General features: G+C 42.2%; 1 protein-coding gene across 2 annotated transcripts in view; it reads right to left on the bottom strand.

Moving 5' to 3' along the window:
• Positions 1-7220, bottom strand: part of doc2b (double C2-like domains, beta) — a 148432-nt gene extending 141212 nt beyond the window's left edge. The window contains exon 1 of one of the 2 annotated variants that reach the window (XM_061056155.1): positions 6477-7220. In XM_061056155.1, the coding sequence (XP_060912138.1) occupies positions 6477-6816 (340 nt within the window). In that variant the 5' untranslated portion in view covers positions 6817-7220. The remainder of the gene's footprint in view (positions 1-6476) is intronic. The other variant, XM_061056156.1, reaches the window with a different exon arrangement.
• Positions 7221-21978: the final 14758 nt, after the last annotated feature.

The following is a 21978-nucleotide window of genomic DNA, read 5'->3' as shown; positions in this document are numbered from 1 at the left end:
ATTAACTTGCCTTTTGAGCAGGAAAGATTTCCTGAATCTGTCCACACAGGGAAGCTGAACCTCTCTTACACTGCATTGCTTGGCTTTAATTTGTACATTTCTTTTAATCTGTCTGATATTAAACCAGTTTTTTCTTTCTAGGAAATAGAGTAAGAAAGGAAGAGGAAAACACATACAGACACATTGTCGTGCTGCTTGATTGCATGTTTGAACCTCTGTCGAGACATTCACACAGTACGGCTGTTTGTGCTTTGAAGGGCGACTCTGAGAATGACACTTAAACCTGAGGAACATTTGTGATATTTGCAACACATTCTCACTCCCAGCTCTTCAAACATGTCAGACTGCTCTGTGTGCCGAAGCGATCAAAGGAACCACTCCAGAGTCTGATTGGCTCTTAGTGCGGGGGTTATTAACATACGACGTCTGCTCAGAAATCATCAAAAAAAAAAGAGTGGAAATAGTGTGCAACAGATGTGTGCCCTTATTTGACTTTTTATAAAGTATAGTAACAAAGGGTAGCACGATGACACAGTGAAGGTAGAAGATCCGTCTGCTTCTTTTTGTTTGGAGAAACTTCAGGTTCTCAGAGCGGTATGTCGTTGGAAACACGTCAAACATGCTGATGAATATTAGACGGCATCACCCCGAGGTGCCAATCACAAGAGCAGGGCAAAAGGAAACAGGTGTCCAACACACTGAGAGGGTCAAAGACATTACTGAAGGGAAGCTGGTAGCCTAGTGGTTGGTGCACACTTCCGATGTATGATGGCTACAGTCTTCTAGGCGGACGACCAGGGTTCGAATCCAACCTGTGGCTTCTCTCTCTCTCTCTCTCTCTCTCTCTCTCTCTCCCAGTTTTTTCCAACTCGATCCACTGTCCTGTCTCTAAATAAAGGCATAAAAGGCCCCAAAAGAAACCTTTAATACGACATTACTGAAGGCAAAGCTCTCGATTTACCGGTCGATCTACGTTCCAACCCTCACCTGTGGTCATGCACTGTGGGTAGTGACCGAAAGAATGAGATCGCGGATACAAGCGGCCGAAATGAGCTTCCTCCGGAGGGTGTCTGGGCTCAGCCTTAGAGAGAGGGGGAGGAGCTCAGAGTAGAGCCGCTACGCCTTCTCATTGAAAGGAGTCAGTTGAGGTGGTTTGGGCATCTGATCAGGACGCCTCCTGGATGACTCCCTTTAGGGGTTTTCCGGGCACGCCCAACTGGGAGGAGACCCCGGGGCAGACCCAGAATACGCTGTAGGGATTACATATCCCGTATAGCATGGGAACGCCTCGGACTCCCCCAGGAGGAGGAGCTGGAAAACGTTGCTGGGGAGAGGGAGGTCTAGGTTGACTTACTGCGCCTACTACCACCGCAACCCGACCTCGGAGAAGCGGAAGACAATGGATGGATACTGAAGAGTATAGTTTTTTAATGCTATGTGGGTATGCAGAAGTAGAAGACCCCGGCTTCAAGTATTTATTAAAAGTACTCAAGTCTCTTTTTTATGTCCCATCCTGTGTTCACATAACCCAGTCCATGGTCCGCCCCTTCACTGCAAACCGAGGTACGGACCAAACTGTGACCCCGTTGTATGTTATGTTGAGGTGTAATGTAAGCAGACTCATACTGCTGCTGCACTATTTGTTTATACTCCTCCTGTTCCTCTCTGTAACTCCCATGGCAGCAGCAGCAGCATCTTGGGATTATTTGGGACGTTGCATCAGACCCAAACAGCCACTTGTTATGTGTTCAGTCTTCATTTAGTGCCAGCCTTCATTAGACACATCAACAGCGTAGGTGAGGCTTGTGATGTGAATGCAGATGACTCCCGTCCAATATTTGTGTTTACAATTAAAAGCCACCATAGTTGCTTTGCTGCTGTTTTTTTTTGTCTTCTAATAAGGAAGTGGAGTTGACAGGATAATTATCTGGCATCACTGATGACTCTTCAGGTGATTGTAAAAATCATTGCGATGATGCTCCGACAGCTGTTTTTTGTAATTGCCTTATTAGCAGGGAGGATGGAAAGGAGAGGCAGTTTGACGTCTGCAAGCAGCTGATGCAGGGGGTACTGAAGCTAAACTGACACCAAGTGGCCACGCCAGGTGTTGGAAAGTGGAGCCGTGCAAAAATACTGCAGTTCCTCGAGCGTCCACTTGAGGCTGTCTCCAAAGACCCAGAAGTCCCGTACACACCTCAAATAACAGCAGAAATTAACATGTTTACAGACTGGTAGGAAAAAGTGATTTGGTCTGAATAGTTTTTGTCTTAATCGACACACACTGCACTGTGATTGATTTTTTTTTTAACTCACCCATTTTGATTTTCTTAAAGTCTTTATATGTGATTTTTCACACTTAAATGTAGAAATCAAGTATATCCTCTGAAAATAACTCTGTGAGTCATGACTGTCTACAATGGGTGTAACACTCGAGTCCCACTGTCTGTGATGTTTTCAGAGTTTTCAGAGTCCTATCTTCACTTTGTTTACATCCTAGGACGGCCGGCTGACTCCTCCCCTAACGTATAAAAGTTGTTTAATTGAGGGACTAGAGAAAAGAAGAATAACATACTGTACTCACTGCTTAACTGTGTTTCTAGATCACGCTCATTTCAGGTAAGTTTACATGCAGTGTGAAGATACGAGCATAATAAAGATCGCTAGCATTAGCATGCTAACACAACAATGCAGCGTGAGTTGTTTTGATTTCATGCTGGTGCTCAAGGGCGACATCTGCTGGATCAGAAAATCACATATAAAGCCTTTAAGGATATGAATTGTGCATAATTTGGGGCGTGAGCAGTCCGACTGCAAGCAGCAGCTTTGCAGCAGTTTGTCATGAGACTTTGAGGCCAGCCTAAGCTCCAGCTCTTTGCTTGCCGTTGACTGAAAGTTTGTCAGAGTCGGCATTTCCAATATGGATGGGCTTCAACACCAGCCCTTCAGAAACCAATGTGTGATGTCACTGGAACATTGTCCATGTTTATATACAGTCAGATGCCTTGAAGCAAAGCTGTGAACCAACACCAGTTTGATAAAGTCATATCACTACATCCAAACACCTTAAGCAAATGTACTTAAGTTGCTTCATGCATTTCAGCAGATGAGGCAGAAACTGATCAAGAAAAGTGTAAATGCATTCATAAAGCATCAGAGAGGGCCAAAAGCTCGCGCTTCACACACTACAGGAAATCTGTCAAGAGAATCTTATAAGCCATTAAAAAAAAAACAAGATTTTGCAGACTTTTGTTCAGGTCCAGAATCAGCCGGATTATCTTGCAGTGTTTCCCCTGCTTAAGGTGGATCCTGACCTTCATTTTAAACTGTATGCATGCATCTGTTGATTTTTTAATTCAACAGTCATTCACAGGAAGTCTCTTAAAAAAACTATTTTTTTGATGGAGACCTGTCAAAGGCAGCACGCCATCTTCAGACCTGCAGTTGACTCTCTGCGGGTCACAGATACAATTTGTTGTCCGACCAAAATCTTAAGTCCTACTTGGTCTGAAAGGCCACACTCGAGAGGGCCCGCTGTTATCCTCTTGATTGCATCCCACTTCCCTTTCAAAACTTCTCTCCAAGAACTCTTTGTCTTTGTCATGTCTTTGTAGCGTCTTCACAATGACGCACACTTTCTGAAACTCTTCCCACAAACACATTCTTATTGTTGCACCTGGATGCAGACAAATGAAAACTTTCCAATAAGAGAAAGCTTCTTCCATTTCTCCATAAAGGCAAGATTAACAGCTTTTTGATTGTCAGGTTGGAGTGTACATGTACAGTAAATAACAACTTTTTTAACATCATATTAATGCACTGACTGTTCTAAGTTTTGACAAGGAGAATATTGAGCCCTCTACCTCTCCCAAACAGAATCACATCAGTGACTGATATGTCAGGGTATTGCCCTGCTGATAATAATAGGCAAGATGGATGCCACTTATATCACACTTACCGACCTCCCCAGATACATTCTGTAGCACTTTACAACTTGCCTCTCATTCATGCACATTCCCTAACCCTGCCTGTGGTAGAGCTGGGATGCACAGAGCTACATGGCCTGACAATGAAGAACAATTTTCACACATTTCAACATGTAGACGAGAAACCTTGGGATTGAAAATCCAACCTGGCAGCTAAAGCACCGCCCTTCTATCTGCCAAAAGCAATACTGAAGGTATCTCCTGTGTGGCTGAAGCAACAAGTGGAAGGTAGTTTGTTAATGCTTTATCTTGTCTTAAAGGTAAGACAGGCAACATGTTTAAGAATAATTAAGCAGATATCAAGTATATCCTACATAAATATTAAATATATGAAGTAATGGCTTTCTAAACAAAGAAGGAAGCTCACAGGAGAACCATCAGACTTTCAGAACCGAAGAGAAAGACTTGTTCGGTCTAAAATATTTTAAATAATTAAGAACTGACTCAACTTTGGGCCGCATATCAGAATGGAGGTCAGTCTTACAAATGGCTGCACTTGGTTAGACACTAAGGAGGAGGGGCGGCGATGGTCTGAGGGAGTTTTTTTTTGGTCTGTGAGACCGGTGCTATAGTGAGACATAACCGATCGAAAGCTGCATGTTTTATTTTCTAAGGGGTTTCAGATGCACATTTTCACATAAAGCAAAACAAGGCAGGTGTTCGTTATCTCTGTCAGATAAATAAATAAAAAAGGTTGTAGCTAAATGTGGATGAAGTGGGTTTTATCTAGATGTGAAAATTGATCCATAGTTTACTTTAACAACACAAATCCCTGGACAGAAACTGTTTCAGGTTAGGAGACAGCCGAGAGGGTTCAGTAAAGATCGCTTTGCAATTGATTTTAATTCCCTCACACAGCAAGACCTTATAAGAAACCTGTTGCTGTGATTGCTGAAACAAAAAAAGCCACCAGATATTCTTCTCTGGCTCTAGCAGTTCATCACTAATCGAGCGTCTGCTCTCATGAATTAGAAGAGTGGATCTCTCTCCATCTCTCTTTTTCCCACTGAGTGGAAATCCTGGTTTGCTTTTGCTGAGGTCATAGAGCAACATCTGCCATGCCAAACCTCTTCTGTTCCCTACCATCCCCCCATCCCCCCTTCTGTCCAGTTCTGGATTAGAGATGGCCTTAACCCCCCCCCCTTTGCATGCTGCTCTGCATGGATTAACTCTTAGGAGAAGCTACACTGCAGTAACACATTAACCTGCAATCACAAGCCTCTCGTACGCTAAAGCATTCCCGATGAGAACCTCTAGAAAAGGAGGACACTGGAGCAGGTGTGTGTGTGTGTGTGTGTGTGTGTGTGTGCAACATGTTATTCAGGGTGAGCTGTTGCTCGGCCAAGTTCAAGGCAACAAATGCAAAATGTCCTTCACTGTTTTTCTGGGATCATTCAGACGGATCCAAAGGTTTGTAAAAAAATGCTGCAGGTTTGCAGGAGTGACACATTCCTCTCAGCATGGTGCCGACTGTCGAGTCACCTTTCTGACATCTGCAGAGGTTTGGGATAGAAAATCGTTTTTTTTGCATGTTGAAATGTTTAAAAATTACAATTTCTCCTTCTGTGCTTCGTATAAAAAATAATCCATAAATATTCATCCTCCAAACGTGACCGATTAAAGGAATGACATTTAGCGAAAGGCTTTCTCAAAGGAACCTCCCCTCTCTGTGATGGAGGCAGATAAGGACAAACATCTTTTACGCTGAGAATAAAAGACAGACCGACTAAACGTTTCCACCACATTCTGAACTTCTCGTCATGTTCCTGTACTGTATCTGGATGAGCTCACAGATGCACGTCAGCCTCTTCTGAGCGCAAAACTGCGACTAATTTGAAGGAGCCATGAATCGCTCCGGCTGAGACTGATCGACAGTGTTACACCGAGCACCCTGGAAGGCATGGGTAATATGAAAAAATGCATGTATACACCGGGAGGTGACAGACATGTGCGACCATTTCCTTCAATAAAATCACACATATCATGCTCTCCGCTGGAGGAGAGCAGAGAAAGAGAAAGAGGAGGGGGAGGGGGGGGGGGGGGGAGTTGTATTCTTTTGCAGCAGCAACAGTTGGCTGTGTCGACTGAGAGGGGAAAAAGAGTTTAGCTGCAGCAGGGAGACACAGACATACACACACACACACACACACACACACACACACACACACACACACACACACACACACACACACACACACACACACACACACACCAGGCGGGCAGAGATAGAGAGAGATAGACGAGGCAGCCGAGAGAAGAAGAAAAAGGTGAGAGATAAAGCCACAAAGCCACTCGGGCTGGAGGGATGCCTGGCAACAGGCGTCAAAAAAAAATAAATGGGGATGCAGTAATAAGAGAAAGGGAGAGGGAAGAGGAAGAAGTAAAAGACACACACACACACACACACACGCACACACACACACACACACACACACACACACACACACACACACACACACACACACACAAGTAGACATGTTGGAAAGCACTCACTGGAGTCATCCGAGTCGTATCCCTCCACGTCCGGCTCCTCGTCCCTCCTGCTGGCCTGCGAGGAGGCGGCGGCTCCGGCACCAGCCCGGTCCGGTTTATCCTCATTGGGGCGGTCACTCTCGGTGGCAGAGGCGGCCGCCGAGGAGGAGGAGGGGAGGGCAGGGCTCTGGGGCCCTGCTTGGCCCGCTTTTGGGGGCGGCGCCGAAGGGGGGAGGCCCCTAGGGTAACGGGGGAAGTAGTCGGAGATCTGCTTGATGGGCTGGATGGGTCCAGGGCACACGTCAATGGCCATGTGCTCCTGGATGCTGATGACGGGTTTCTCGCCTTTGCGTTGTGTCATGCATGCGGTCCAGCCCGGAGCCCACTCCCAAAAACCCCCCAAAAAAAACTGAGAAAAAGAAAAAAAAAAAGAAGACAAAAACAAACCCCCCCCTCTTGTCCTCCTCCTCCTCCTTTGACCTCTTCCTCTTTTTTTCCTCCCCTGGACGAGGTGGGTGTTGCCCCCGGGTGGACAGGTCCAGGTGATGTGTGTGGATGTCCCCACAGTGCTCTACATGGAGGTCTTGGAGTCTGCTGCTGCGTCTTCCAAGTGCTGTCCTCAGTCCCAGACCATGCTGTCTGACAGCCTCACACACTCTACTACCTACAACCCTCCCGCTCTCTCTCTCCTCGTCTCTTCCTATACCCCCCACACGCTGCCCACGTCTGCGCTGCCTATCTCAGAGAGCAGAGAGAGAGAGAGAGAGAGAGAGAGAGAGAGAGTGGTGTTTGTGTGAGGGAGTGCGAGGCAGAGAGGGAAGGGATTACAGAGGAAGGAGGGAGGGATCAGCTGATGTCACTGCCTAGCAACCAGGCGGTAAACAGGAACCGTCGGGGCCGAGGTGCTTAATTATGATATTAACCTGATCCATCTGTCAGTGGGAGGGAAGATCCAGCGCCGTGCCGGACTTAGGCGCGGCATGAATGTGTGTGCTTGACTGGGTGTGTGTGCATGTGTGTGTGTGTGACTTTGGATCAATGATAACCTAGAGCATGAGCCGGGGATTCCTGCTTTGTTTTCATGTAGCAGCTACAGATCACTTTGTCCTGAAAACCTGTTTTACTTTCTCTCACCTGTTGCATATGAGCACGGTAACACTCTCTTTTTCAATCAAGCTTTGCAGGTTCATATTAAGACAAAACTAAAACATGTTGCACAAAATGACCACACAGACAGAAACATAGGAACACTGAAACAGACGTGTGCAAAAAATGAAAAGGCAACACAGCTTCTGTCGAGACCATTGGTTGCTTTGCTGTGCGCTTGATCCACAATTTTTCTTTTCTTGTCAAAATCAGAAGGTTTTTTTTTGCAGCATTTTGAATTTCAGAGAGAAATGTGACTCCCTGGATTTCCAATTTTCCCTGATTTTACTTGAATATTTATTTGACACCTGATTAAACAAATAAAAGCATACAGTATTTTTCCCTTCTAATAAAAACCAGAGTATTTTTTTGACCAGTCTGTTTGGTTTTGCTGTTTCTGTGAAGCACTTAGAAACAACAAATTCTATGCTCTATAAGTAAAGGTTACATTTATTTATAAAAGCCTGGATTTCTCTTAGCTGAGCTTCTATAGGCTTTACAGGTAAAAAACCTTAAAGGCTTCATATGTGATTTCTTGATCCAGCAGATGTCGCCCTTGAGCACCAGCATGAAACCAAAACAACTCGCGCTGCATTGTTGTGTTAGCATGCTAATGCTAGCGATCTTTATTATGCTCGTATCTTCACACTGCATGTAAATTTACCTGAAATGAGCGTGATCTAGAAACACAGTTAAGCAGTGAGTACAGTATGTTATTCTTCTTTTCTCTAGTCCCTCAATTAAACAACTTTTATACGTGAGGGGAGGAGTCAGCCGGCCGTCCGGGCGATGTAAACAAAGTGAAGATAGGACTCTGAAAACTCTGAAAACATCACAGACAGTGGGACTCGAGTGTTACACCCATTGTAGACAGTCATGACTCACAGAGTTATTTTCAGAGGATAGACTTGATTTATATTACAAGTGTGAAAAATCGCATATAAAAAAAAACCATGCAGTCACTTTTTTCTCTCTGATATCTCAGACAGGAAGTGAAAAGCCTGATGTTGTTTAGAATAAAAAGTTCCTCAAAGGCAGAAATATGCAAAACTGGTTGTTTGTAAAGTCTAAAACATGTAGAGGTGTAGGTAGAGGTGTAGGTGTAGAGCGGGGCCATTAAGTCAAAATGCCCTCAGGACCCCAAAATGGCTAATGCCACCCCTGCAAACTTCACCATCTCTTCATTACAGCCTGATTTCACTTCACTCTTATCCAAACAAACAGACATACCTTCATTCATTCTTTCTCTCATGCTCACTTGTTTAAACCTGCCGACAGTATTTCCACATCTCCGTTTACCAATTTCACACCCCAATGTTGTCACATGCTTCTTAATTGCTCGCCATCTGCCCTGATTATCGCAGGTGGCAGTGCAAATCCGTATCACTATACATTCTCACACTAGGTTGATAAACATATTGGCGCTCTTCACCATTGCTCATTCATCTGCGTGACACTGTGACTGTTGTGATTAACTGGTGTCTTGTTGAAGCTGCAGTATGCATGCAGGAGATTTAAGGAAATGACACCTTGTTGTGTTACTAGATCAAATAAACATCTTATAGAAATGAGCACACACATACAAAAAAAACTATAATTTTTGGGGAATATTTTTTTGGTTTGTCTTGCAGAACTTCAGTTATCCTCTTTTGCAAGTTCAGGTTGTCAAAACAAACGTGTCGCTTTAAATTTGTAACGCTCTATTTAAGTTCCAAGGTATGTAAACCGTGATTCTTTTCATCCCTGAGCGTACCATCAAATCACTTCTCATACCCCTCAGATCACATGAACAACAGACTCTCTCTCTCTCCCTCCAGACGGGCGTCTCTCTCTGCAGAATCACCAGGAACCGTTTACCTCTGCAGCAGCTCTGTCATCACACTCGCTGACACACAAACACATCTGCAGTGAACAGATGATGCAGCGCCCTCTTGTGTCAGCTGTCGGCAACAGGTAAGAGCTTTGTTGCAATTTAAATTCAAAGGCTGTGATCGGGATAATGGGCTGTTTTATGAGCGCCATAAGATAATTCGATTCCAGATGAGATTTTATCTCAGCCCATAATGCACAAAAAAAACATCCTTTTTTAGTGGTATAGACTGAAGATTGATGCTTCAAAACGCTGATTTTGGAAAGGTTTAAACCACCAGACAACTGCTTTCTTTTGGTGCCTTGTGAACAGAGGACTTACATTACATCATCCTTCACCACAATGCATCACCACAGGATCCATACTGAGGATTTCCTGAGGTAAATTTAATACCTTGTGAAGTATCAATTGATGACAGCTATAAGCTTCATTAGCTTAAAGGAGTAATCAGTAAAATATCTCCTGACTGAAATGATAAAGTGTCCTTACTATCTGATCATTAAGGAAACATGTTGAAGTGCTGGCTTCTCTGACAACAATGCAGCAGCCAGTATGTCCTCCTTCTAACTTTAGATTCTGGTCCTGAATGCTCTGGATTTGTTTGGACCAGAGAAGGTAGGCGGTTTTAAGGCGACCCCCCACACGGCCGTTTTGGACGCCCCTCAGTTTGTGTACTCTCAGTATGAGAGCAGTTATCAGATCAAACCAACAGGTGTTGCAGCAATGGAAGGTCATTATAAAATACAGAGTGTTTTATTTTGAAAATAAACAGTATGTTTTAATGTTCTCTCAGTGTCTGACATCCCGTCCCGCTTGTTCTTTTCTGTGCTAAATTGAGGCGCCGTGCGTTATCTGCTATGGAGGGCTCTGGACTGCCGGAGCTCAGACGGAGGTGCAGACGGAGCACTGAGGGAATGCTACTTTCAAAATCATGCTAGTTTTTCAAAAATTACCAACCCTGCCTTTAAAGGGATACGTCACCCATTTGCATTAATCTTTGTATCAGTAGTAAACTGGTAGTATTTTTGAATGGTCGTGCATCCCGCCCTCATTTCCCCCTGAGATGTGAAATCTTTGTATTTCTGAGTCTGTAAAGGAGCTTCCAGTGACGTAATTATCGTCATATTGCGTCACTGGAAGCTGTTGCGGTTAGCGGGGTGAAACTACAACGCTAGTTCCTCATATTTTCGACCACTGAAGCTACAGACCAATCACAGATCAGTGGGTGGGAACTCACTCCCAGAATCTAAACTTAACGTCCGCCATATTGCTTTGAAGCTATGCTAACAGGCTCTATGGAGAAAGCTGATGATGATATAAATATAGCGGCGAGATGGCTGCTGCAGACAGGCCGGTCTTTTGTTTTGGCTGCTGCGGCCGCCGCTGGCTGCCGGGGCCGCCGTCTCGCGGCTATATTGCTATATTGCCGGCCGCCTGCGGTGCTGTGCATTCTGGGATTTGGTGTCTTTCATCCACATGAGCCAAAAAGACACTTTCTGCCTTTTCTCGGACAAGAAGGCACCAACTTCAAAATGTATTTCACATTTCTACATATATGACCCAATGTCAATACAGATTCATGTTTCAACGGGTTAAGTATCCCTTTAAGGTTACTTTAATGGCAGGACACATTAAAAGGGGAAAACGACCTCTGGCTGTTGTTAAGCTGGAGGCTCCTCCTGAACACTTCATCATAAAACGTAATGATATGAATTTATCAAATGCATCTCTATCAAGAGGGTACGTCTGGTCATGAAAAAAAATAGCTTTTTGATGGAACGTATAGGTGGAAATATGCCGTTAAATCTTGAGATTTACATATAGTAGAGGCTTGCGCTGTGGACATTTGACACTCTGCTTCATTTTGTCGCTCGTCAGACGAGGTAATGAGAGTGGGAATAGTGTTTCATCAGGGAAGACAATGTGCATATTCTGTGGTGGTTTATTGTTGCTATAAAACAAGAGATAAATCCTCCCCACTTTCTAAAATTTCATTATGTGGAGTGTGAAGATTAAGGGCCTCTGTGTGTGTGTGTGTGTGTGTGTGTGTGTGTGTGTGTGTGTGTGTGTGTGTGTGTGTGTGTGTGTGTGTGTGTGTGTGTGTGTGTGTGTGTGTGTGTGTGTGTGTGTGCATCCACAATAGGGGCTTTTGAGAGATATGGCAAAAACCATTTTTGTTGTGAATAATGCATTGAGAGACAGCAGTGGTGGGGGGACTCTGGGGTATTTAAAGTAGCCCTCTCTCGATGCCCGGCCACTCAGAGGCAATTATCTCGACTGAGCAGCGAGGCAGGTCAACAGGAAACACAAGAGGGCCACCAGGTATACCTTTCTATAAAAACACAAAGACTAAATTATCCCCAAGAGGAGCTGCCTCACAAAAAAGCATCAGCAGAGGCGCGGATTGAAGACAAAAAGAAACTCAAATCTGAATACCCGGGGAGAATCTTCTTACGCTGTTTTGTTAGTTTAGTTTTTAAAGCTTTTGTAATCACACTTAATCACCAAATAAATATAATTATTGTTAACAAATATAAGATTTAATTTCCAATATGATATACTCTGTTTTAGGTCTGAATTTGCTGTAACATATACTGTATTGTTTCTGAGGCGTTTCAGGTAGTTAGATATCTAAACGCTGAAAGGTCAAATGCTCGATCTATGATGAATTATGGATTCTTTGTTACCTGCACTTTTATGCAAATATCTGATTATAGAGATAAATAAATCATCGTGAGAATACAGTGGATGGGAGCTGGTATTTTGTCCACTTAAACTTCTTCCTGCACACACCAAAGACTGCTGATGTGCAAAAACCAGAGCATTTCCACTGTGGAAAATCCAAACCCCAGACTACATATTCCTCATTTTTGCACCCCAAGAAAATAGCTGTGAAAAGTTGACGTTTATGTGTTTTGTTTTTTTCAGAATGAAACCCTTGTTGCCATGCTGTGGATTTACCCCCCCAGGTGAGCTACAGGTTTACCCAAAATGAATGGATTCTGGTCAGAAAAACGAGTCAAACATCTCTACAAAGAAACAGCAATCAGAGAGGGAGTTTGAAGCACTGTTTGATAAATCACTCAAGCATTTTCTCTTCTTCTTCTTCTTCTTCTTCAGTATTACAGAGTGTTTAGCTCATCTGCTGCCACTTCCTCCCTCCACTTACTATGTCTCACTTCAGGTCACACAAGTTAGGCACTTAATGATCTCCAAGCAGAACTTTGAAATTTTAACGACAGACACTTCACCTCTTCTTTAGATTCCACAAATATGACTGTTAGTGAGAAAGCCATTTGCTTTACTGACTTCATTTGTACCAATTAAGGTCATTAGGAAGATGACATTTTCAGCAAATTATGCTAAATGTGATGATGAGAAGAGATCATCGCTGTCTTCAATCATTTGTGATTTTAAACATACCCTATAAATAAAGAAACCACAAATCATGCTGGGTAGTTTGCACAGCTTTGTCTTTGAGCTAAAGGCAGAACAAACATACATGTAGCTCTCTGGGCCAGTAAAGATCACATCAAGAACTAATTAGATTTAGTAAAGTGAAGTTTGATTCTGAACTGAGAGATGTCTCCCTGCGTTTAGGTGTCGATGGAACAAACTGAGAAATCAGCTGCCGACGTTCCCCCTGAAGTCAAATCAACAACTCTGAAAGTCTGAATCAAAGGACGATTATGATGTAATATAAAGCAGAAACATGGCGTATAAAAGCAAATGTTTGTTGATGGCAAGAATTCATGAATTGTAAATCAGGTTTTTTGCTAAAATATAATGACGTGATAAGGTACGAAATGGTATACGGTAGTAATTCAATTAAATTAAATTTAAAAAAACTTTATTTATTCAATTCTGTATCTTGTGTCTTATCATGTCTGTATCTGACTAAAATGACACAGTATAAGACACAAAGTAGCTGTCATGTTCTCTGTGTTGTTCTCCGATGTGTTGTTTTCTCCAAAAACTGTTTGAGTGGAAGTTCAATAGACCTCCTTTTTGTTTCTGCGTTTACTTGAAAGTTGGACCCTGTTCCCACTGAGCTGTTAATAAGTGCATAATAAAGTATTTATTAACCTTTATAAGTAGTGTTCCCACTTTAGATCCAGTACCTGCAGAAGAGCTTTATTAACTCTTAATAAGTGCATAATAAAGTATTTATTAACCTTTATAAGTAGTGTTCCCACTTTAGATCCAGTACCTGCAGAGGAGCTTTATTAACTCTTAATAAGTGCATAATAAAGTATTTATTAACCTTCATAAGGCATTAATATGAACCTAAAAATGTCAATAAACATCTTATGAACATTGATAAGTGGTCTATAAACAAGTTTCTTTGTGATAATTAATATCTAAGCCAATTATAAATTAATTTATAGTTTAATTAACACTCATGAAGTATTATTAATGTTCATAAACATCTTATTAATGTTTATGATGGTATATAAAGTGTTAGTACGTTTCTAATAAGAGCCTAATAAGTGTTTTATAAGACATAATACATTTGTTAATTATGCCTATATTAACACTTATATAGTCTTATTTGTGTTAATAAGAATCTAATAAGGTCTTATAAGTGACTTATTACCTGTTATTAATGCTTATTACAAGCACCTTAATATAAAGTGTTACCCTTTATTGTTTTGACATGAAGACATAAAACTCTTAGAAAACCCCAAGGTCTCAAATTTAAAACTCGGACCATCTGAGGAGCGAGTTCATATAATTTTACTTCCTGGTTCTTTATTTGAAACTCTTGGAAAGACACTTTTTATCTTCATAAAATCATAAATGTTATGTGTCCTGCTTGGTTGCAGCTACTTCCGCCCATTTACTCACCCGGTGACCTCAGCCGCAAAGTGACCACAGTCACACATTCCCTGTGGTGTCTCATTGACAGTTCTGTCATGGAGTCACCACACGTCGGTCTCGCCCCAAAAGGAAATTAATGTGCTCCGGGTCCTTCAATATAAAACACCTCCGATATGAACGCACAGCGAACGCGCTCAATATTCCACCCAGGGCAGATGATTTCTCCGCTGGAGTGGTGACCGTGTTTTCTGAGGGTAATGATGCACACCAAACAGTCTCATTTGGGATATTGATGGCGTGTCATCACCTCATTAGAACTGTGGCTGTTGAACGACAGGAGGAATCACTCCATACCTTTGTGAGACGTAATGAGGTGTTCAGGAGTCATGTACAGAAAACAGAAACTTCTCTCTTCAAAATGTGTTATTGTTCATTTAAATGGAAGTGATTGAATAAGTTGGGGTGCAGTTATTTATTTATATTCACACAATGGCACCAATACGCTTGAATAATGGTCTGCGTCTGTTGGAATCTACAAACTGAACTCTTCACTGTCATTGTGTTTATATGACAAGATTACTCACTTCCTCTTCTGAAACTCTGATGAAGAAGAATCTTAAGTTGTAGTTCTCACATCCAAAGAAGACTCACACCTGGTTCAGGTAGTGACTCTGTAATTCTTTGGCAAAAAGGCAGATTTTCAATGTAGATTTCTGAGTAAACAGAGTATTTTTGGTGGCAGGGATCTTTGTTTGGGGGGGGGGGAGCAATAAGGGGTTGCTCCATGTTTGATGAGCTGCTAATGATTTTGACACCAACCATTAAAAATTCATAGCTTTCAGTCACGTGAGTGGCGTGGAGGCCTTGAGGGCAAAGGGAGTTTAGAAAAGTGGCGGCCACCATTGAACACTCAAATCCATCTCTACAAAACATGTTTACACCACTTACCATCCACAGGAAAGCAGAGACATTAAGATAAACTGCAGGTTTGTGTCCAGATTAAAGGTGACATATCCTCCTCCTCTTCTTCAGTTTCAGAGCTCCCCAAAACATGTGTGTGAAGTTTCTTGTTCTAAATCCACTCTGATCCTGTATTTGATCATGTCTATAAACCCCTCTATTTCAGCCCTGCTCAGAACAGGCTGTTTCTGTGTCTGTACCTTTAAATATGTAAATGAGCTGTGTCTGACCACGCCCCCTCTCTGGAAGGGCTCGGGTGTCCATGTCCTATTGTTTACGGTGAGAAGGCAGACTCAGAGGTTCAGAACAAACACCTAGCTGTGGGAGTGTCACCCACCTGGGGGAGGGGCTACTGCCCTTTGTGATGTCATGAAGGGAAAACCTCCAAACGGCCTGTTTGAGCACACATTTTCTGAAAAGTGGAGCAGGCAAAAGACGGAGAGGATGGACTTTTCTCATCATTGGGGGGTTTGTAGACAGACTAGAGACACATATTAGTGTTAGAGGAACATGGAGAAGTGTTTTTTGAATAATATGCAACCTTTAAATGACTCCTCCCCTTTTTCACAAAAACATTTATTTCTATTGTTTCATATTCAATATCTCATTCGATCCATATTTTATGCAGTCTTTGCACATTGCAGTCTCTGAAAGGATGCTGCTACTTTTTTACTGAGCTCAGTCCTGCAGTGGTCATTAAAAGCTATACCTGACTCTAACAGGCAGCTTTGCACACCACTGAGGCCTGCAGCAGTGTTTGTTTTTTGCTTTTACTTATTCAAAACAGGAGCGTAAATGAAAAAAAGTGTCAACAATCTTTTTTTCTAAATTGCATGCCATGTCTGCAGAAATCTGATTAATGGTCTCCTAACAAGCGCTGCGAGGAGGCTCTGCCACTTCTGTCACCCATGGAACTCGGCGTAAATGAGGGGAGTTAAGGGTAAGAGTGACCTTTTCAAATATGCTTGTTCATAATGGACCACGGTGATGCCTGGAAATCTGCCATTCGCACACAAACACACACACACACACACAAACACACACACACACACACACACACACACACACACAACGCTCAAACCTTTCTCACACATCAGCCGGCTCGTGCATTTAAGTTTGGGCCTTTTGCAATACCGCTCGGAGGTAGGAGTGCTCTAAAGACGGAAATAACACTTACATCTTTGGATTGGAGCAAGAAGGAAGAGAAACACCCCCCCCACACACACACACACACACACACACACACACACACACACACACACACACAAACACACACACACACACACATTCACACAGGTCGAACTGCAAACACTCCAAATTTAAATTTTCTGAGATGAACCAAGTTGTTCCTATCGTCCCTCTATTCCAAACAGATCAAGATAATTTCAAAAAGTGGAGGACAGCGATTTGAAAAGGAAAGAAATTTGTGTTAAGGCTCCTTTTTTAACAAAACAATAACATCCAGAGACCAACTCTGCTGGAGGCTGAACGAGTCAGTCTGCAGAGAAGCAACAAACCCTGTGTTATGTTCATGATTTATATTGAAAATAAAGATATTATACGACTAAAATACTCAGCTATATTGTGACACTCGACTGGACAAAGAGCAAAAACATTACATTCAAGGTACAAGGCCTTAAATGACATTCTCTGCACTCCAATCATCCACTGCTTTAAACACTAATCCCCCTGGAAATGTCTGCAACCATTCAGTAGAGATATATTGAAGAGATGGTGATACAAAGAAACCCAGAAAGTAAGTCTGTCTGTCTCTTGTTTTTTACGTCTGTGTCTTCTGCCCTCTGGTGGTGGCAGCACAGAAGTGCAGCTTCAGATAATAGATTCAGTTTTAGTATCCTCAGGGGGAGGCTTTTCTTCCACGTCTCTGTGAATGTGTTACCTGTGACAACAAGCCCCTGCTCCCTGTTGGTCCTGGAGAGGAAAAAAACAATTTCAATGAATGAATTAAACATTAGCTGTGACAACACCTCCACCTCCACCTCCACCTCCACCTGGTGATGGTGTTCATGCAAAACTGACAAACAGCCACTGGAAGTAATGGATCAGAAATCAGTGAGGTGGCATCATTGGCTCATTTTAAAGAAACTTAATGTACTTTATAGTTTTAACAGCTTTGATAACTTGTCTTTAATAAAACTGATTTTGCAGTGTGTAAATAAAACTCGCTCCAGAAACAATCTGTTCAACCAAACAGTGAAGTCAGAACAAAAAGGCTCCATCAGGAGGAAACTGTAGAGCACCAAAACTCAGGACTACATGTGGTCAGTGATCCTCAGTAGGAGGAACACGAGCTGTGAACAAGGGGTTTTCATCAGATGTAACCTTTTCTGGAAAAAACAAACAAAAAACACAATTTCCCAGTTTGGGATCAATAAAGTAATTCTATTCTGTTCTATTCCTTCTGACTTTGTTGTTTGGTTTGTTTACCAGCTCACAGATTGTTTCTGGAGCGAGATTGTTTACACATTTCAAAATCAGATTCATTTAAAAAAAAAAAAAAAAGAGACGTTTTGAAAACTGTCATGCAAAGTATCGAGGTGTAAAAAAAAGAGAACTAGAGAGCAACGAGGAAATGTTTTTACACAATCACTTTTATTTAAGCTCAGTGGTGAGTATCAGTGGTGTAGTACTTGAAACCGGTCTTGGTCTCGAGACCACTTTTTGAAGGTCTCGTCTCGGAATCAAAATCAGTTTTACTCGGTCTTGTCTCAGACTGGGCGGACTCCAGATTTGAAATCAGTCAAGACCAACACTGATAGACTATTTTCACCTCATTACTGTGATTAGAAGGAAAACGTCTCTTTCTAAAAAGAACAAATAACTTCAATTCATTCACAATTTCATTTTATAAAACCTTCATATGGCCAAACTAGAAAGAATACGATGGACTGTGAATGGCTTCCTAAAAACATTTTGAAGGGATTTCATTGCCTTCAGACATGATGGGCGGTAGATTGACTGACAATGACTGTATGCTACATGTATGACTGTTATTATTGTTAGCATTAAGATGTGTGTGAGAGTATTTGTGTGTGTGTGAATTTATGTGTCTGCATACACATGTTTTATTTTGGTGTCTCGTATATCTTGTTTGATTACTACTTGTATCTTTTATCTGTTTTGTTGTTGTATTGATAATTTTGATGTTTGGGTTACTGCCCTATTTTTTAAAAGTTTGTCCAACTTTGAAAATGCTAATAAAAGAATGGGGGAAATAAAAGAAACTATTTAATTTGATCCCCCAGTTACAGCCTCAACCTTCCCGGTGTTACGGTCTAAATTAGTGACACGCCCCCTGCACACAAGATGATGATTTTCAGTGATATTTCTGGTCTTGGTCTTGTCTCGATCTAGTCCTGCCTTGGTCTTGGAGCACTCTGGTCTCCACTAAGTCTTGGTCTCGGTTGATGTGGTCTGGATTACAACACTAGTAATTATCATGACACTCCTACACAGGTACTTTTACTGAAGGAACATTACAGTTCTTCCACCTCAGCAAGAAACCTTTAAACTAAACACAACGGGCTGCTGCTCTGAGGATTTAGTGTGTGCACATTTTCAGACATTTTAGCATCGTAGCAGACGAGCACAGGTGTGGCTAAATCTCCTTAACGACGGCTCCGTTACATTAAAGTGATAATCAGGTCATTGATTACAGCTGGGCCTCTTCTGAAGATGTGCATGTGAGAATATGCCGAGAAACAGTTCCTCTTTTCTGCTTTCAGGGAGGAGATGCAGACGGAGATGCTCCAGGATTGAACAGGTCGGGTCCACGCTGCACAGCCTGCTGTAACTCTACTTGTTGTGTTTTAGTGTTAAATATTATCTCCCTGTATGTAAACAAGAGCAGGTTTGCAGGTCATGTTTGTTGATTGGCTGCACTCCCTCTCTAATCTGGTATTTATTCGTCTTCACTATCGTTTGCACAGCAGGCATGCATGACATTTTGTCGGATTCTTTTTTTTTTGCAGCTTTGCAGGCAGCGGAACAAAGTGAAGTCATGACATTGACTCCTCATCATGAGTCGATCTGACCCATTAGCAAACAGCAGCTTGTTCACACATCCAGAGGACAGGGAGCACGTTCATGTGGAGTCGTGTTTCTCGCCTCTAGATGAACAACCGTAAAATATTCACTCTCATTTTACCTCTATTTGGTTTCTGTTGCCTCCTGAGAGGAATGGGTATCTCTTTCTGCAAATGCATCTCTTTGCATGGATGTTCACACGGGTCAATATTCAAACGCCTGTGCAGTTTTGTCACTTGCAGGTGTGTTTTAATTGTATTTTGCGCACCCGTTTTATAAACTGCACACATGTTAAGGTAACTTTCACACACGTTTTTATTTAAAGAATATTAATACAGACCTTATTCCTGCAGCGGCCATGTTGCCATGACGTCACGCTCGAGTTGGGAAGCCCAGATGTTGTTTTCACGTCTTACTGTTATGCTTCATACTTTAAGTTTCCTGATTGCTGAGAAAGTAAAAAGACAGGCGGGCATGAAAAACAAACACCCCAACATAGCCATGTCTCCTCCTGGACGCCGTACAATCTGCTCACTAATGCTGCGTCTCTGATGTTGGCGCTGGGCAGCCTTAAAGGGATAGGAAATAAGGAAAATCAGGGGTGGTGCCAGTTAGCCTCGCGATTATATTGTGCACCCGATGTAAAGAGGCTATAGTTCGGTAACTTCATTGCATGAAATCCCCTACTTGCTCTCCTACCAGCATTTCCTGTCTCTCTACAGCTGTCCTTTCAAAGTAAAAGGCAAAAAATGCAGATAAAAAGAGCATGTGTCTGTACTTAAAGGCTTTATGTGATTTTTTGATCCAGCAGATGTCGCCCTTGAGCTCCAGCATGAAACCAAAACAACTTGCGCTGCATTGTTGTGTTAGCATGCTAATGCTAGTGATCTTTATTATGCTGGTATCTTCACACTGCATGTAAATTTACCTGAAATGAGCGTGATCTAGAAACACAGTTAAGCAGTGAGTACAGTATGTTATTCTTCTTTTCTCTAGTCCCTCAATTAAACAACTTTTATACGTGAGGGGAGGAGTCAGCCGGCCGTCCGGGCGATGTAAACAAAGTGAAGATAGGACTCTGAAAACATCACAGACAGTGGGACTCGGGTGTTACACCCATTGTAGACAGTCATGACTCACAGAGTTCAGAGGATATACTTGATTTATACATTTAAGTGTGAAAAATCACATTTAAAGACTTTAATGACTTTAACCATATATATCAGTATTATCTGGATTTCTTTGAGTCAAAGAGTTCTTATTATTCAAGAAACTGCTTCAAAATCAAACCCTATATAAGGAACCTGTTGCCTTGTTTCTCATTAAGTGTAGTTTCTTTTAAACCAAACAAACTTTGAAACAGCAGCTTCTCCTCCACAGCTGAATCTAAATCCTGACTAATTGGCTGATACCTCCCGTTGAGTAAGTTTGTTTATGACAGTTTTTAAGAAAAACATCTTCAGGAGAAATGATTTGGCACTTTCAGGCTTGTTCAAACACCGCTCTTATCTTTTTCTTTTTTCCTCCCACGTGAAACAGCTTGAGCGACGGACTCCCACCATTTAATGTTTCCTTTCAGTGAACAGTAAATTAATTCTCTCCCTCCAGTGGCAGGTCGTTAAATCTGTGTGTGGACAGCAGATACAAAAAACTGTGGCGTCGGAGAAAAAAAAGGAGGGTCATGGACAAAGCTTGGTTGAACTTTTTAGAGTTTTATTTCAACTTGAGTTCATTTACAGCAGTTCCACTGGAGAGGAAAAACGGGTCTGAATGATCATCTAGCCACATTAAACCTATGGTCCTATCTACTGTATGTACAGGGAGGAGGATGCAGCAGGATAGTGCAGAAGGCACAGAGTTGGCTTAATACTCGCCTGTAAGCGCTACTAACATGACAGGAAGAAGAAAAAAAAAAACACACACAAAGTGAAATGGCAGCTTCGTGATGTAAAGCCGACGACACAGCGAGATGATGCAACAAAGGAGACTCCGCCCCTTAGTGATATAGTGGAGGAGTTAAAAATAAAAAAAGAAAACTACAACAAGCGCAAGCATCTGCTCCTTAAAAAAACCCATTTCTCTAAGTGTGCACTTAACAAGCAGCATGGTCATCTGAGCCTCGCGGAGCCCCGAGGTGATACGACAAGTCAGAGTTTGGATTTGTGAAGTTTTACAAGAAAATCAAAAAAAGAAAGTGGACGATGTTAAGGCATATCGCAATTATACAGATGCATTTCTTACCCAAGATTAAAAAAAAAACTCATCAAAAGGAGGGATGAAGAGGACATTAATGAGGAGGGTTTGGCATGCTTCATCTTCACCCTGACACTGACCCAACCGTCCAATGAGAGCTGCAGGATCTTCCAATAAAAATAAAGGAGAGAGTGAAGCTGCAGCGTGAGAGCACAGGAAGGAGTGACGGCGGTTTGCATGCTTGAAAATGAAACGAGGGAAAAAGGAAGACTTGGCCGAGCGTCATTGGATACAGGAGAAGGAGAAAAAGAAAATCACAACTTGAAGAATCAAAACATCTTTCACTCGTTCATGAACACACACACACACACACACACACAGATAAATCAAATCTAATGTACAAAGTGTTTGATGTAATAATGTGACACTGGTGCCACATGGAGGATAATAAACCTTATTATATAAGAACACCACTCGAACCCAAAA

The sequence above is a fragment of the Labrus mixtus genome, chromosome 14 (assembly GCF_963584025.1).
Source record: "Labrus mixtus chromosome 14, fLabMix1.1, whole genome shotgun sequence".
Classification (NCBI taxonomy): domain Eukaryota; kingdom Metazoa; phylum Chordata; class Actinopteri; order Labriformes; family Labridae; genus Labrus; species Labrus mixtus.
The sequence above is the reverse complement of the archived record's forward strand: the minus strand, read 5'-3'. Positions and strand labels throughout refer to the sequence as shown.